General features: G+C 41.2%; 1 protein-coding gene across 6 annotated transcripts in view; it reads left to right on the top strand.

Annotated features, from left to right (window-relative positions):
* LOC107387348 (inactive N-acetylated-alpha-linked acidic dipeptidase-like protein 2) overlaps window positions 1-14,092 on the top strand; it is a 661,429-nt gene that overhangs the window by 565,106 nt on the left and 82,231 nt on the right. The window contains exon 17 of one of the 6 annotated variants that reach the window (XM_054749611.2): window positions 11,327-11,976. The exons of the other annotated variants lie outside the window; for them this stretch is intronic. Within the exon in view, the coding sequence (XP_054605586.1) occupies window positions 11,327-11,452 (126 nt within the window). The 3' untranslated portion in view covers window positions 11,453-11,976. Of the gene's footprint in view, window positions 1-11,326; window positions 11,977-14,092 lie in introns of those variants that run through there. 6 annotated transcript variants of the gene reach the window in all.

Below are 14,092 nucleotides of genomic sequence, written 5' to 3'. Positions count from 1 at the left end.
AAAAGTTAAACTAATATATCCTAACAAAATTTGGTAAAATGATTTAGAGCTTCAGAACTTCTGGTTTCTTCATGAGGAAGTCCCCCGCTTCCAGCAGCCAGATGGAAAGTTCCACTTCCCACCTGGAGTTACACTGGAAGTGTCCTCTCTCTCTCAGCCAATTCTTTCAAACTCTGCAAAATACAAATGAAAATAGTTAATGATCAAATAAGCTATTGTAGCGTGATGAATTGTCCATTTCTGACCTGAAGGCCCTGCTCTATTTGCTCTGCCCAAGCAAAACCATAAGTTTCTGACACAGAACTAATCTCCTTGAGATATTGCTCAAGGCCTTTGATGCCTCTGCATCTAAACGGTTTTAACTAGCTATTTGCCTCCCCCTACAGCTCAAGAGAAGACCAAGAAGAACGCGTTTAGAAATCAGAAGATCTATTAAATGATAATCAAATAACTTTATTAGTCCAATAATCATGTGAAGCTCAATGTTCAATCAATCTGTGGAATAAGAATATTAATTACTTGATATTATAATCCTATGACAGTATATAATAAGAATTAACTTGGTACAGAAGCACTAGACACTCCTATCACACATAATGATAAAATAACACGACACATTCTTTTTGTCTCTCCAATCAGAGCTTTCCTTTCTGATGTGTGGCGTGATCTGTGCAGTATTTATTTTGTTGTCAAATTCTGATTCAACCATAAATCAAAACATATGAATTATAAAACTAATTCCCACATCACCCTTAGCTCAGTTCAACGTTCTAGAGTTTCGAGCCGGCCACTCGTAAATTTTAACCACAAAGAACCTTGACAAGCGGGATAATAAAACCTGTTGCAAGCTACACCTGATGCAACACTCCTTCAGAGTAAAAGCTGAACTCACTGACCTTTCAGGGTCCCGCCGACGCTGTCAAACACCTGTTGCTTACCTGGAGGCAATCCCAAGACTAGTCTGTCGTTCCGTACGCTGTTTCACCGGAACCGGTACCAAAGGGGGGTCCGAGGACCTGTCATTCTGGATCTACAACGGAGGTCTCCGTCAAGGAAATGTAGATCGGCAAGATAGCGTCTGAATGTGGTTTTGAAACTCCGACTATAGTTTAGAGCAAAAAATTTGCTCCCACACAGAACTAATGCTTCTCCGAAAACGAGAGTTTTGATAACAACATTACACCATTCATCTTGCCTCATTCACACCTAGATCCATTCATCACACTGAGTGTTTAGAGTTAGTTAGCCTTATTTTAAATTGTTTAGAAATAAATATTCTTAAACTTTAAAACCTCTCTCTCTCTCTTGACTCTGGGTTAATACGAAGTGTTACCTAATCCCTGCAATAAAAAGTTCTGATCTTCTGTTTAAAGTAATATTCAAAGATACATCAAATTGATTTCATATTTTCTATGGAATCTCATCTTTGATTGTTTCCTATGTAAGATGTAACTATTGGCTCATTACACTATATATAAGATAAATTACTAAATGTGTGCACCCATTGGTAACATCTTAAAATATTGCAACAAAATGAAATGATAAACAAGCAAGTGTAGAAAAATATTTAAATAATACTAACACTGAAAAATGGCTGGAGGAACCTCCACAGTGCTCCAGGGCAGCTGTGGCCACATTGTAGCTCATCACCATCAGTGTGTGAATCTGTGTGTGAATGCATGGATGTGCCCCCACTTTTTCCAAAGTAAATTTCTGTCCCCTGCGTTTTTTTACCGTCCAAAAACATCATTACGCTCTATTAAATAGACACTGGATGAGTACTAGGACCAAGCAGAATGAGTTGTGTTGAAGCCTGTTTCCCATTAGAACCATCTATAAGCTCAACTATTGGCTCTGCTGAAACTCGCTTACGTGTGATTGGCTGTTCCTGCCACCTGTCTACATGACAGTTCTGCAATCCTCCAGACTGTAGTTTTATACATATTATTTGTATACTTACTGTATACCGGTCCTCATGCTGGTTGTGTGCAAAGGCATGCCCATGCTGACGGAGAAAGAGCATTTGCGGCAAACACCAATTAAGATGTTCTTTAGGCAACGCTTGTAAGCCTCCATGACCGGGTTAGTGCAGGGCTTCCAAATAGTCTGCCTTTTAAGACCAGGCTTAAAACGTTTTTATTTGTGTAATGGGGTGAAAACCTTGCACACACAGCTCTAACACTGTGCTATTCAATGCTAGAACTAGGATGACACAAACTAGTTAATATATGAAGCGTCTATCACATATCAATATAAAACATTCATATATGCGATAGAAGATCATACACCAACGAGCTTGGTCTATGATTAATCTACGGATTAATACTTAATTTAAGATACTTAAATTAATAGCAAAAGTGTATTTACTTAACAGAAGATTCAGTAAGATTCTTTTCATTCGATAAATGGAAATGCAACCCTTTCTGTGTTTCGTTTCAATAATGAGGCAAGTTTAAAAATGAAGAAATTTTATTACTAACAATTTTAAACTAAGGATTTGAAGCGACAATTATAAAATGACAATTCATGGATGGCATTTTTAATGACAATCTTTTACAGTTTTGATATCAAACTTGTTTAAAAGCAAACCTGTGACTGAATGGAGCTAAAATGAGAAGGACGAGTTTTGGATGCGTGAATGAAGTTCTCAGAAGGTTTCTTTCAGAGAGAATGAAAGCGTTCTGGGTGAAAATGATGTTTTGCGGATAACTAAGTTATTTTGAGAGAAACAGCATCAAACGCATTCTGTCGAGGTCTACCTCACCCAATCAGAAGACCCCCGTTTGGATCCCAAGTGTCCAGGTGGAGATGGGTTTCCTCCAGGCACGAGGTTGGTAGAAAAACCTCTAGCACGACCAGATCGGTCCTGGGACGTCTTCTTGGGTTACTCGGTGTATGAAGCGTTTGGCAGATGAACGTTCTCGTCTTTAACTTAACTTCAGAAATCAATGACTCTGGTAGAGTCTTTCGTTAGCTGGTTTACGGTTCCGTTTATTCTTTGGCTATTCTTGTCGGCATGACAGAACAGATTGGCAGAGGTTAGGGCGGCCGTCCCGTCTCCTCAGGCTGATGTTGGTTTCAGAACTGAACGTGAATCTGTGATGGTTAGTTTTACCAAAGCTCTCAGAACCCCTCCCACTCCCTCCGGAAGAAAGCTTGAACTTGAGTCAAAAACATGTGATGCAATAATTGTTTATCTGAACACTGTGTTAGCTGGATAAGGTGAAGGTCTTCTTTGCTGAACACATCTTTAATCATTATAATAATAAGTATTATTATTACTCAAAGCATAATAATCCATTGCATGTAATTAAAATACCTTGATCATGTTATGATGATTATATTAAATAGTAATAAAATCAATGAGTTTATTAATTATTATCTAATTACTATCATCGTGACTAAGTGTCCTTCTTGGGACGGAACAGCAGATATGATGTTATGATCTTGAGCAGACATCGTGGCTCCTTGGGTTAATCTGTGGATTCAAAAAGTACTGTTTGACCCAGCTTGACCCAGCTGGCAAATGTGACCTTTGGCACAAATCAGAGAGCCTTCATCACGCTACATTTGTTAGGGTCTTGAGTTAAATTCTGATGTTAGCCCAGGTCTGGACAAGTGGGGGAGTAGAGGGAGGTGGAGAATACAATCGGTAAAGACGGCTCTCCTGCATTATAACTGTCAGTTTATTTATGATAAATAATCAGTTGTACCTGTATCAGTTGGAAAGATCTTTCCAAATGTTCTCTCTTATGCTTCCTGTGAAGGCAGAGTCTTATTCTTGTTTGGTGCAGTGTTGTTGTAGCTTTTGCAGTGTGGGAAAAATCTCACCACAGATCGGACTTTAGTCACTGGAGTATGCTAGTGTGGAGGTGTATATATGAGGTAAATGATGCTAACATGATAGGCAGTGTTAGTTGTTAGCGGAGTGTTAGCAGAGGGTTGCAAAGTAATTCCCCGCCAGGACAGTAGAGGGTGTAGCATTTTTCTGAGGTATCCTGTCACCACAACATTTATGTATCCAGTCCCCGATAGTGTATTTATGTTTTTATATTTCAGAGACTTTATAACATGGACACATTTGTCCTTCATTCTCCTTCACCTCTTCATGTGGTCACCACCTCTAAACCCACGTTTCTCATTGTTTCTGTCCACGTTTGCTCTGTATTTTGTACTCGTTCACTCACATGTAAGTAAATGTTCTTATTTTCAGATTTTTTCTTCAATCTGTTCTGGGTCTAATACAGAATATCTGTTTACTTTTTAACTCATTCACTGCCAGGCGTTTCCTGATCAGAAAAGCTCTTCTCTGCCAATGTTTTTTAGCATTTTTACTGTTTTTTTAAGTCACAGAACGTTGCGCTCTATGATGATGTCAACGCCAAAACTACAAAAACAAAGAGTAGACTCACCTCTTACATCAGAAAGAATCTGCACTTTTCTAGCGTTATAAGTTCTTTCATAATCCGTTGTTGAATTGTGATCGGCAGGAGCTTTTCCTGTTCGGGCCTCACTTTTTTTTACAGCAGCGGCCCAAAACGATCTCCTAACACATGGATTTTCTACTTCCTGGTCACGTGACATGTGACGTCCGCGGATGAAGATCGGCTTTAAAGCTGAGATGTTTGTTCTCACATTGCGGGGGCTCGTTACAACGCTCACACAGTAAAAAAAAAAATGCAAATGACGACTTTAGTCGTCATTTACAGTGAATGAGTTAACGGTGCTTCAGCGGTGCTGGTGACTAATTTACAGGAAGCAGCGTCCTGACCAATCACAAGCTTGTGGTTTCAGTCACTTTCGACAGATGTTTAACATTTTGGGCATGTCTCCGTCACCCTCTGTGAGCCCGTCGGAGAGCCTTTGCGCCGATGCATAATGGCGTTTGTCATGATGTGAAGGGTGGAGATGGTGGACCAAGTGTGGTGGAGGGTTCCAGGAGGCAGAAGAGCAGGCACGGATGAAATAAAAATGGGAGTGACAGGACTAAACGAGACATGCACATACAATGATCCGACATAGGACAGGAGCAAAACAGGTGGTATAAATACACAAGGCTAATTAGGAAACATGGGCAGGTTAACGAGGGACAGGTGAGAACAATACGGACTAATCAGGGCAGGAGAGAGACAGTCAGGAGGGCAGGGGCAGATCGTGCCAGCGTTGCGTGTCTCCATCTCAATGCAGACGGAGAAATCAGGCTTAAAGCCAGCAGAGTGAAACATGTTCAGCGTCTCCTGCAGCAGTGTGAGCCTACAGCAGCGTAACCAGAGCCAGAATGATGTTTATCTTGGGAAGAACGGAATACCAGTTTTAAAAGTAGTTATCTGCATCATGGATGGAAACTGGAAGCTGGTTCCACAAGAGAGGAACCTGAGAACTGAAAGCTGGCTGATATTTGTTCAGTAACTTCTTGTTTGTTTGTGTTTGCTGTTTTCTAATGTGTCTGCTCTTTCCCATGCATCATGGCGGAAGACACTTCCCAGCATTTCTTAGAAACAGCCACATCAGGTTATTTATAGAGATCAGCAAGACTTGAAAAACACAAAATGAAAGCAGTCCATGCACCACTAGTTTTACAGCATCAGTTGGTGTTTTTTATTATTACCTTCAGCAACAGAAGCAGTAACACATTCTCTAGCCCCGCCAACACTTCCCAATCATCCCCAAGTACCTTTCTTGTCTCTAGGAGTGCTTGACAACTGATGAAATCTAAAGCGGCTGGTGTGTTTCACAGACGTTATCATTAAAACTATTCTGTATGTCTAATTAAATGTGGGGCTTGTGATCACACTTTAAAGAATCTGCATGCAGGTGTTTGGACCTATTCTGAGTGACAGCTCTTAACAAATGTTCACACCCACTCTCACAAAATGCCACCAATTAAGAATCTCTACTTAACATGGTTGATTTGGAGTGTGGAATTAAACTGGAGCTCAAGGAGAATTTCCACATATGGTGAAAAAACAGAAAGGCCTCTGATGACCAAATATATGTAGCCTGACTTATGGAGGATGTGTGGAAATGGTCAACACTACAACTGTTTTTTATGCATGGACTGTAGTTGTCATCAACTAAACTGTTTTTTTTATTAAAAATATATCTATATATTATCCCAACAAAGAATGATGATATTTCTTTTTGAGGAAGGCTGTAGCCACTCAGTGCGTTTACATGCGGCCAGTGACCCTTTTAAAACCCGAATATTCACAATAACCCGGTTCCGTAGGTCCTTGTAAACACCGCCAAAAACCCGGATATGCTCATAACCGGGTTTTTAAAAACCCGGTTACTACACCTGGGGTAACCCTTTTCTAACCCGAATGTTTGGTCGTGTAAACTCGTACCGGGATATCCCCATCAAAGCGTGTGTTCTGCACATGCTCTGTTCGCAAGGAATCTTGGTCTTTTGAGTAGCGAGACGTCTTGTATGCGCCAGAACACCGGAAGTAAACAACAAGTTGGGGGCAAAATGGCGAGTCGCGGCACAGCACCACACTTTTGGAGTGACGAGGAAACTAAAGCGCAAACAAACGTGGTCACTATCTCTTCCGAACTGGGAAACATGTTGTTGTTTTCACGGATACCGGAACAAGAAGAACCGGAAATGAGGCATATTGCGTCTGGACGTAGTCCATACGTCCTGACGCTACCCCAACGTCCGCAGTGAAATCGGGTTATGCAAGTTAGAGGTAACTCTTTCTATTTATGCTTGTAAACGGGTTATTCTGATCAACTCAGAAACCCGAATCCCGACCTTAACCCGATCATAACCCGAATATTGGCTGCATGTAAACGTACTCATTGTGACAGAGGAGAAAGGGGTCATTGTTTGGCCTTCATCATCATATCTGAAGATCAGACAGAGTCCCAGATGTTACCTGTACGGGCTGTAAATATGCAGGATGAAAAACAGGCAGAGAAACTAATTATAAAACAAAAGGCCAAGAGGACACTGACACACCATGTCAAGATAAAGGACAAATTAAACATAGCAGAGATTCCCCGCGTTTAACATCACATTGGGAAGGCAGAGATTCTGTGTGACCTTGTGTCTGACTTGTGTGTACATGTGTTTGTAATACTAATTATGTGGGATTTGAGTCCATCAGGCACCATGTGAGGGAAACGCCCTTCCCTTTTGGGAACCAAAGGTCCTTAGAAAGTAAATCACTAAGTTCTAGCTTACATTGATAAAAAGAATAAAAAGCACACATGTCAAGAGATCTGCTGGAATTGTGTCTACGCCAAAGGACCTCACCTGTTAAAGCATTTTGTCACCAACAGTAAATAAATAAGACTATGAACAAAATGATCACAATCATTTATTGTTTAAAACTTGTTTATTATAAACAAGGTCATGAATCTTAACACCAGGCAGCTTTCTTTTAAATTTTCTAACAGTTTTTTTCCTCCTTTATCTTCCTTTCATTCACCTCATAGCCCACCACCCACCTTCCCATTCATTCTCAATGAAGCGTTGTGTATGTGCGTTGTTAGTGTTGTAGCTCAGGGACTTCCTATGCTCTGAGTCCCTGTACTCATTTGTCAAGTGCAGTTTTGGATGCAGCTCGCTTGGAAGAGTTCAGGGTGTCTGATGGCAACAGCATACATCTCTCTCACTTTTTTCTTTCCTGTCCTACAGTCTCCTTTGGCCACTCAGAGAGTCCCTGTGGAGCACACATGGTGATTGTGTTTGAGTTGGCACCTCCTGGTCTGCCAAGCTCAGTTCATCATTGGGTTTACACAATGGACTTGGCAGGATTTGAGCTAGAGATTAGATACATGCACAGTCTTTTTAAGGGCTTCAGATAACCTTGGCACAATTTTTATTTAAGTAGATATCACATTGGGAACTGTGCATTTCCTATGTCATTTGTTTAGTGTTTACCAGAAAAGGTCCTGATCAGGTGATGATGACTAATTTTCTCAGCAAGCAAAATAGCTCAACATTTTTTTTACTACGGAGTTGTGCAGTTCTGGCCATTTATGCAGATCCAGTTGTCTGTAATGTTGCATGCTGTAGGAGAAATTCCATGGCGTTTGTTGTTACAAACATCTATCCAAATGAAAAAAAATCAATGGACAACTTGGATGTTGTGGCAGCAGTAGCTCAAGAGGGAGAGCAGGTTGTTCTGAAATCTGAGGGTTGTTGGATCAATCCCAGCTCCCGGCAGAGAATGCTGTTGACGCTTAACCCACCTACCTGCTGGTGGTGCTCAGCAGCCTTGCCTCTGTCAGTGTGTCCCAGTGCAGCTGTGACTACACTGTAGCTCATTCAATTCAATTCAAAGATACTTTATTAATCCCAGAGGGAAATGAGAGGTTCAGTACACACAATTCTGAGATCAGACATACATACATAGGCAAAGACACATGACAAGAATTGGTGACTGTGGTCATATGCAACCCGAGTCGCTCTACCGTAATAGAGATCAGAGGAGTTTACATGAGGATTGGTTCAGGTGGAGGGAAAAAAAAGCACTTCAGAGTTACCCTCCACAGGGAGGGCAGCTTTGCAATGCAAAAAACACCTCAGACAGAGGTATTCGTTTCAGCCTCACAGGCTCAAGGGCCTTGTAATAAACAGTAATAAAGTCAAAGAGTTTATTAAAATTATTATTTTAAAATTATTATTGTAAAATCTTGAAGTGTCCTTCATCTTGGGACGGAACAGCAGCAGATAAAGATGTTGTTCAGCAGACATCACGGCTCCTGGGTTAATCTGTGGGACAAAAGTTACGGCTCGACCCAGCTTGACCCAGCTGGGAAAATGTGACCTTTGGTTCACAAATTAGAGGCCATTCATGAAACTACAAGATATTGAATGATGCCATTTATTTATTTTATTTTTTTGTAAAGATTATGGTTGAGACTTTCCACATGACCTTACATGATCCTAAATATAGGTACTCCATAGTAGATATTTCTATTGGGTATGGAAATGTGATATCAGCCCATCCCTAATTGAACTGAGAATAGAATAGAATAGAATAGAATAGAATAGAATAGAATAGAAGTATATTGTCATTGAACCAGTGTCCCAGTATAACTAAATGTAGTTTCTGATCAACCATTTCCAAGATCAGACAAACAATACGTGGAATACATAGACAAGAAACGGTTAACTGTGGGCATGCAACCCTAAGGTGCTCCCATTTTACAGATAAGGAAAGGGGGGTTACACAAGGGTGGGGAGAGATGAGGGGGAAAAGCATGCATAGCTGAGAGAGCATGCAGCATCTAGTGCGCGCACTTCAATCCTCACTGCTCAGAGGTGTGGAGGAGATATCTGCTGAAAACAGAGCATTTGCAGTTCACTTGTTAGATGAAGAATACACTAACTGCATGTAAAGTTTTTCTTTTGTAAATAACGCTATATTTTTTTCGAGAAACAGAAAAGCATGAACGCGCCAATACATTTTCTATTGTATGAGTCCTTTAACGAAAATGTGGGATCTTCCCTTTGCTGGGAATTTTAGAATATTTTTACACTGAAAGCTGTCTTCAGTTGGTGGGGTGCTGCTGGGTTTGTAACGGTGCTTTGAAATCCTTGCATTTTTGTGTGGTACATTTAAAATTCTAGAAGGGTTTGAAATATGAATAAAGTGCTTAAGTGTATAAAAATACATGAAACCGTAACTCAATTTAGTTTGCACGACATCTATCAAGACCTGCCAACCCATTTGCTGTCAGTGAGCACACTTCAACTTCAAAGAACACCACTACAGTTGGTCCTGCTGAAGAATAGAAGAAGCCTCCGACACTATTGAGCTCCGGGAGTTGACGTCACTTCTCCCGGCATGCAACAGTTCAAATCGAAACGGCGCCATATTGGCATGCAGAAGCCGGCAGCTGGACTATTTGTTATTGTCAGAAAACTCAATCAAACGGGAAATATGGTAGATTCCTGTTGTGCCCCAGGATGCAGAACAGACGCGGACGACATAAGGGATGAGCCATCTACAGGATTCCCCAAGATCCAGAGCGCCGCAAACTTTGGATCATTGTAATAAAACGCGCTAGTGACCGGGCTAAAATGAAGCTGTGGGATCCCGAGAGTAAAGGTTTTCGCTTATGCAGCGACCGCTTCATATCAGGTACTTAAACCAACGTTTCCTCAACTGTGTATGGTATTTATTTTAAATGCTTTTATTATGATTCTTAGTGGGCTTCCTAAACTTATTTTGGCGTGGCTTTTTCTGTCTTATTACTCATAGCAGCAAGTAAACATCACGTAAAACTTTGCCTCGTGAGTTCTGCGTGCTGCTGTTTACGTGTTTTATGATCACAGCAATTAACCGGCTAAGCTGTATTTAATTTTTAAGCAATGGTTGATCAATTGTCATATCACACATAAAAAGCACTTTGGATTGCTATCATCTGTCTCACCGAGACTACTTAGGTGTAAATCTGTTATTTGTCCGTCCATCCATCCATTTTCATCCGCGTATCCGGAGTCGGGTTGCGGGGGCAGTAGCGTGACTTCCCTCTCCCCAGCCGCCGGAGCCAGCTCCTCCGGGTAAATCCCAAGGGGTTCCCCGGTCAGGTCCGGTGTTGTGCCGGTAAGAAGTCCGCTACGACAGCTTCTGGCGTTTTTAAAAAGTATCCCAGGGGCACGGTAAGGGTCGGAGATGTTTAGTCTATTTAATTTCTGACTATATAAAATGATTTCTTCTGTTTTAAAGTGTGAAGTAAACTCCGACGAAGTAAAATGCAAGCGGATCCCGTTCATGTTCATGGTTACATCCGTGTTTGTTTACCTTTTTTGCATGCCAAAATGGCGTCCACTAACTGAAAGTCACGTGGGGTCCGGAGCTCTATGAGTTTACACTGTGCTGAACTGTCTAGATGAACAAGTGAATGGAGAAAGAAGACATGGACCAATTATCAGTTATTTATCTCCTGAAAAATCAGGATCTGCTGTCGTCTTTACACTTATATATCTTCTGTCTATGTTTCAATCACCTGGATAGTTTCACGTCTCATGAAAAAGCTAATTCTGACAAGCTGACATGATGATCAATATAAGGTAGTCTATTAATTCACATAATTACAGGTCAACTAGCAAAATGTGGGGAAGCTTAAGTATCTTGTTTACAGACGTAATTTATTTACACACACACACACACACACACAAACACAATCTTGTCTAGCGTTCACTGTGAGGACCGTCATTGACTTCCATTCATTTTGTGCCTAACCCTAAATCTAACCATAACCAGTCTACTCCTAACCTTGGCTTTTTCTTAGGTAATGGTAGGGTGGAGATGAGATGTACAAAGATTTCTCTGCAATAACAAGGGTGTTGCTTTCTCTGGTTTAGATGACTGGGAGCTCAGCTGAAAAACAAAACTCTAGATTTGCTGATCCCATCACCTACAGTCATAAGATTTGGATCGTGGAAGAAAATCCTGAATCCAAGCCGCTGGAACGAGCTCACTTCAAGTAGCTCAATCTTCCAGTGGAGCTCAGAGTAGAGCTGGTTTGGACGGCTGGCATGATTCCTGGTTCACTTCCTTCTGTTGGTTTTTCCTACTGCTGATCTGAGTATAAACATGATTAGACATGTTTTTATTTTTATTTAGTTTTTATTTTGAAATGTCAACCAGATCACTCATTCATTCATGTATTTTCCTATCTACATCCCTCAGATTATCTTTATTTACGCTGAACTCACCCACACAATGTAGTTTTAAATTATCTGTTCCACTATTGTTTATTTTTAATGTTGTATTTGTTGGGGGGAAAGCGTTTGTTTTGTCTCACTCTTGCGCATTTGCTGTTCTGTTTTCTTACATAAATGCCTAAAATCTCAGGAGCTGGAGTCATTGGTGTTTCTTCTACTGTTTGACAGTGATACATTAAACTGATCAACTCTACAAACTACAAGATTTTCTATTGTTTATTGGAATATGCTCCCAACAAACTGTCACCCAAGGCTTGACTTAGCAGCTTTGTGGAAAGCTGTGCTCAAGAACAGCTAAATAGATCTGCACCACAGAGGGAGAGGCGACACGATGCTCCATTCAGTCTCTACACAGACTCCACAGTAGCTGCAATAGTCAACTGGTTTGATCTTCTCTGAAAGACATTGATCAGAATTTGAAGATCCAACACATTCTCACACCCAAAACATCAAATATTGACGCGTGTGACCAAGTGTCAAAATATGACGATTTTCTTTCTAAAATTCTTGAAAAGATAGTCTATAGCCAAATATTGGCGTTTTTGGAAAGTCAAAATGTATTAGAGGTTTTCCAATCTGGTTTTAAACCCTTTCACAGCACCGAATCAGCCCTTTTAAAAGTTTTTAATGACATATTCTTAGCTACTGATGCTGGGGACTGTGTTGTTCTTGTGCTTTTAGATTTGACAGCTGCTTTTGATACTGTGGATCATGCCATTTTATTCTCTCGTTTGGAGCACTGGGTGAGCATTAGAGGCACAGCTCTCGAGTGGTTCAGGTCCTACTTGGCAGGGCGAACATTTTGTGTCAGTCTCGGTGACTGTGTCGTCCTCTGCTCCTCTCTTGTGTGGTGTCCCGCAGGGCTCGGTTCTTGGCCCTCTCCTCTTCTCTTTGTATCTTCTTCCTCTCGGGTCTATACTGAGTAAGCATGGCATTGCTTTCCACTTGTATGCTGACGACTATCAGATCTATGTCCCTCTTCAGAAAAAAGGCGGATACCTCATACAGCCATTACTTCAGTGTCTTGATGACATAAAGGCTTGGATGTCTATTAACTTTTTAAAATTCAATGATAAAAAGACTGAGGTGATGATTTTTAGTAGTCCTACTGAGACCCACAATGTGTATGTTGATTCCCTGGCCCAGAGAGACCGGGCGCGTGCAGCCATCATGCATCACTCAATATAGCGTCTGTGCAGAAACTCACCAAGGAACTTTTATCTGCTGCACTTAAATCAAGCAAATGAGTGAAAATTTCATTATTTAACGGAAAAAATGAACCAAAATGGTACGCAAGTGGACCGAACCGAACTGCCTGAACCGAAACGGTTCAAATAACCCCCGTGAACCGTTACACCCCCAACTGTTGACACATTAAGTGACCAGCCAGCACCATGTTCAGAGACAAAACGAACAGTGTGTTGGTGTTGTCACTTTCATACACGTTTATTCCCCAGAACTGATAAGCAGCACTATGCTCAGTCAGTCGGCTCTCCCCCGTCTCCTCGTCCCCACCGTCACGCATAATTATATAAAAAAAAGTCATTAGATGGCTCTAACTTGTTTGTGTCTAGACATGCGGGGCAGATATTTTACTTCTTTATTCTGTCACATGACTTTGTCTGCCATGATGTGGGTGGTTTATCCACTAGAATTGGCCGTTAACCAGTGCCTTCAGCATATTTTATCAGCTGGAAACCTGTAAAACTTAATATTTGCTGTCCTCTTTTGATTTACTTGTGCAGCCTACAGCTCTACATGTGTTAACCATGCTGATAGATTTTATTTTGCCCATATTTAGCTATGTTTATTGACAACTAACAGATAAACAAACCAGGTTGGTCAACAGGGAGGTGCCGGCTTCTTCCCCTCCAGCCTGGGGCTGTGGGGTGGGGGAATGGACACATGACGTCATGCTTCAATGGGTCTATACTTTAATTTAAAACATTTTGTTATGAAATGGTTGAATGCCAAGGATTTGAATGCATGTTAATAGACAGAATAACCTTTTTTCAGCTCCTACATGATTCCTGTCAGGATCACTCATTCATTGGGTTCTAACAGCCCAGGATACTAAGACCCACAATGAAACATGAGTACTCACTCAAGTCTGACACACAGCAGCGTTACTATGATGTTTACACGGCAGCTGACTAAAGCACTGCCATGACAAACTGCTTCATCACCCGTAACAGGAAATAGAGTTTGTGCACATGCATTTTTAAGGAAGTGATGAAGCAGGTATGGGTGATTCAGTTGGTCAGTGTCTTCAGAAGGCTCTGTGTGTGTAATAGTGCACAACAAAGACAAACACGAGTGTGCATGAGGCTGACAGAGGCGTCCATGTTGACAGCCTCCATAATGGAGGAGAAGGCAATTTGTTAGACGGATCCTCCTTCGCGG

This window comes from Nothobranchius furzeri, chromosome 16 (genome assembly GCF_043380555.1).
Source record: "Nothobranchius furzeri strain GRZ-AD chromosome 16, NfurGRZ-RIMD1, whole genome shotgun sequence".
Taxonomy (NCBI): domain Eukaryota; kingdom Metazoa; phylum Chordata; class Actinopteri; order Cyprinodontiformes; family Nothobranchiidae; genus Nothobranchius; species Nothobranchius furzeri.
Note: the sequence above shows the minus strand (reverse complement) of the source record. Positions and strands in the feature narration are given on the sequence as shown.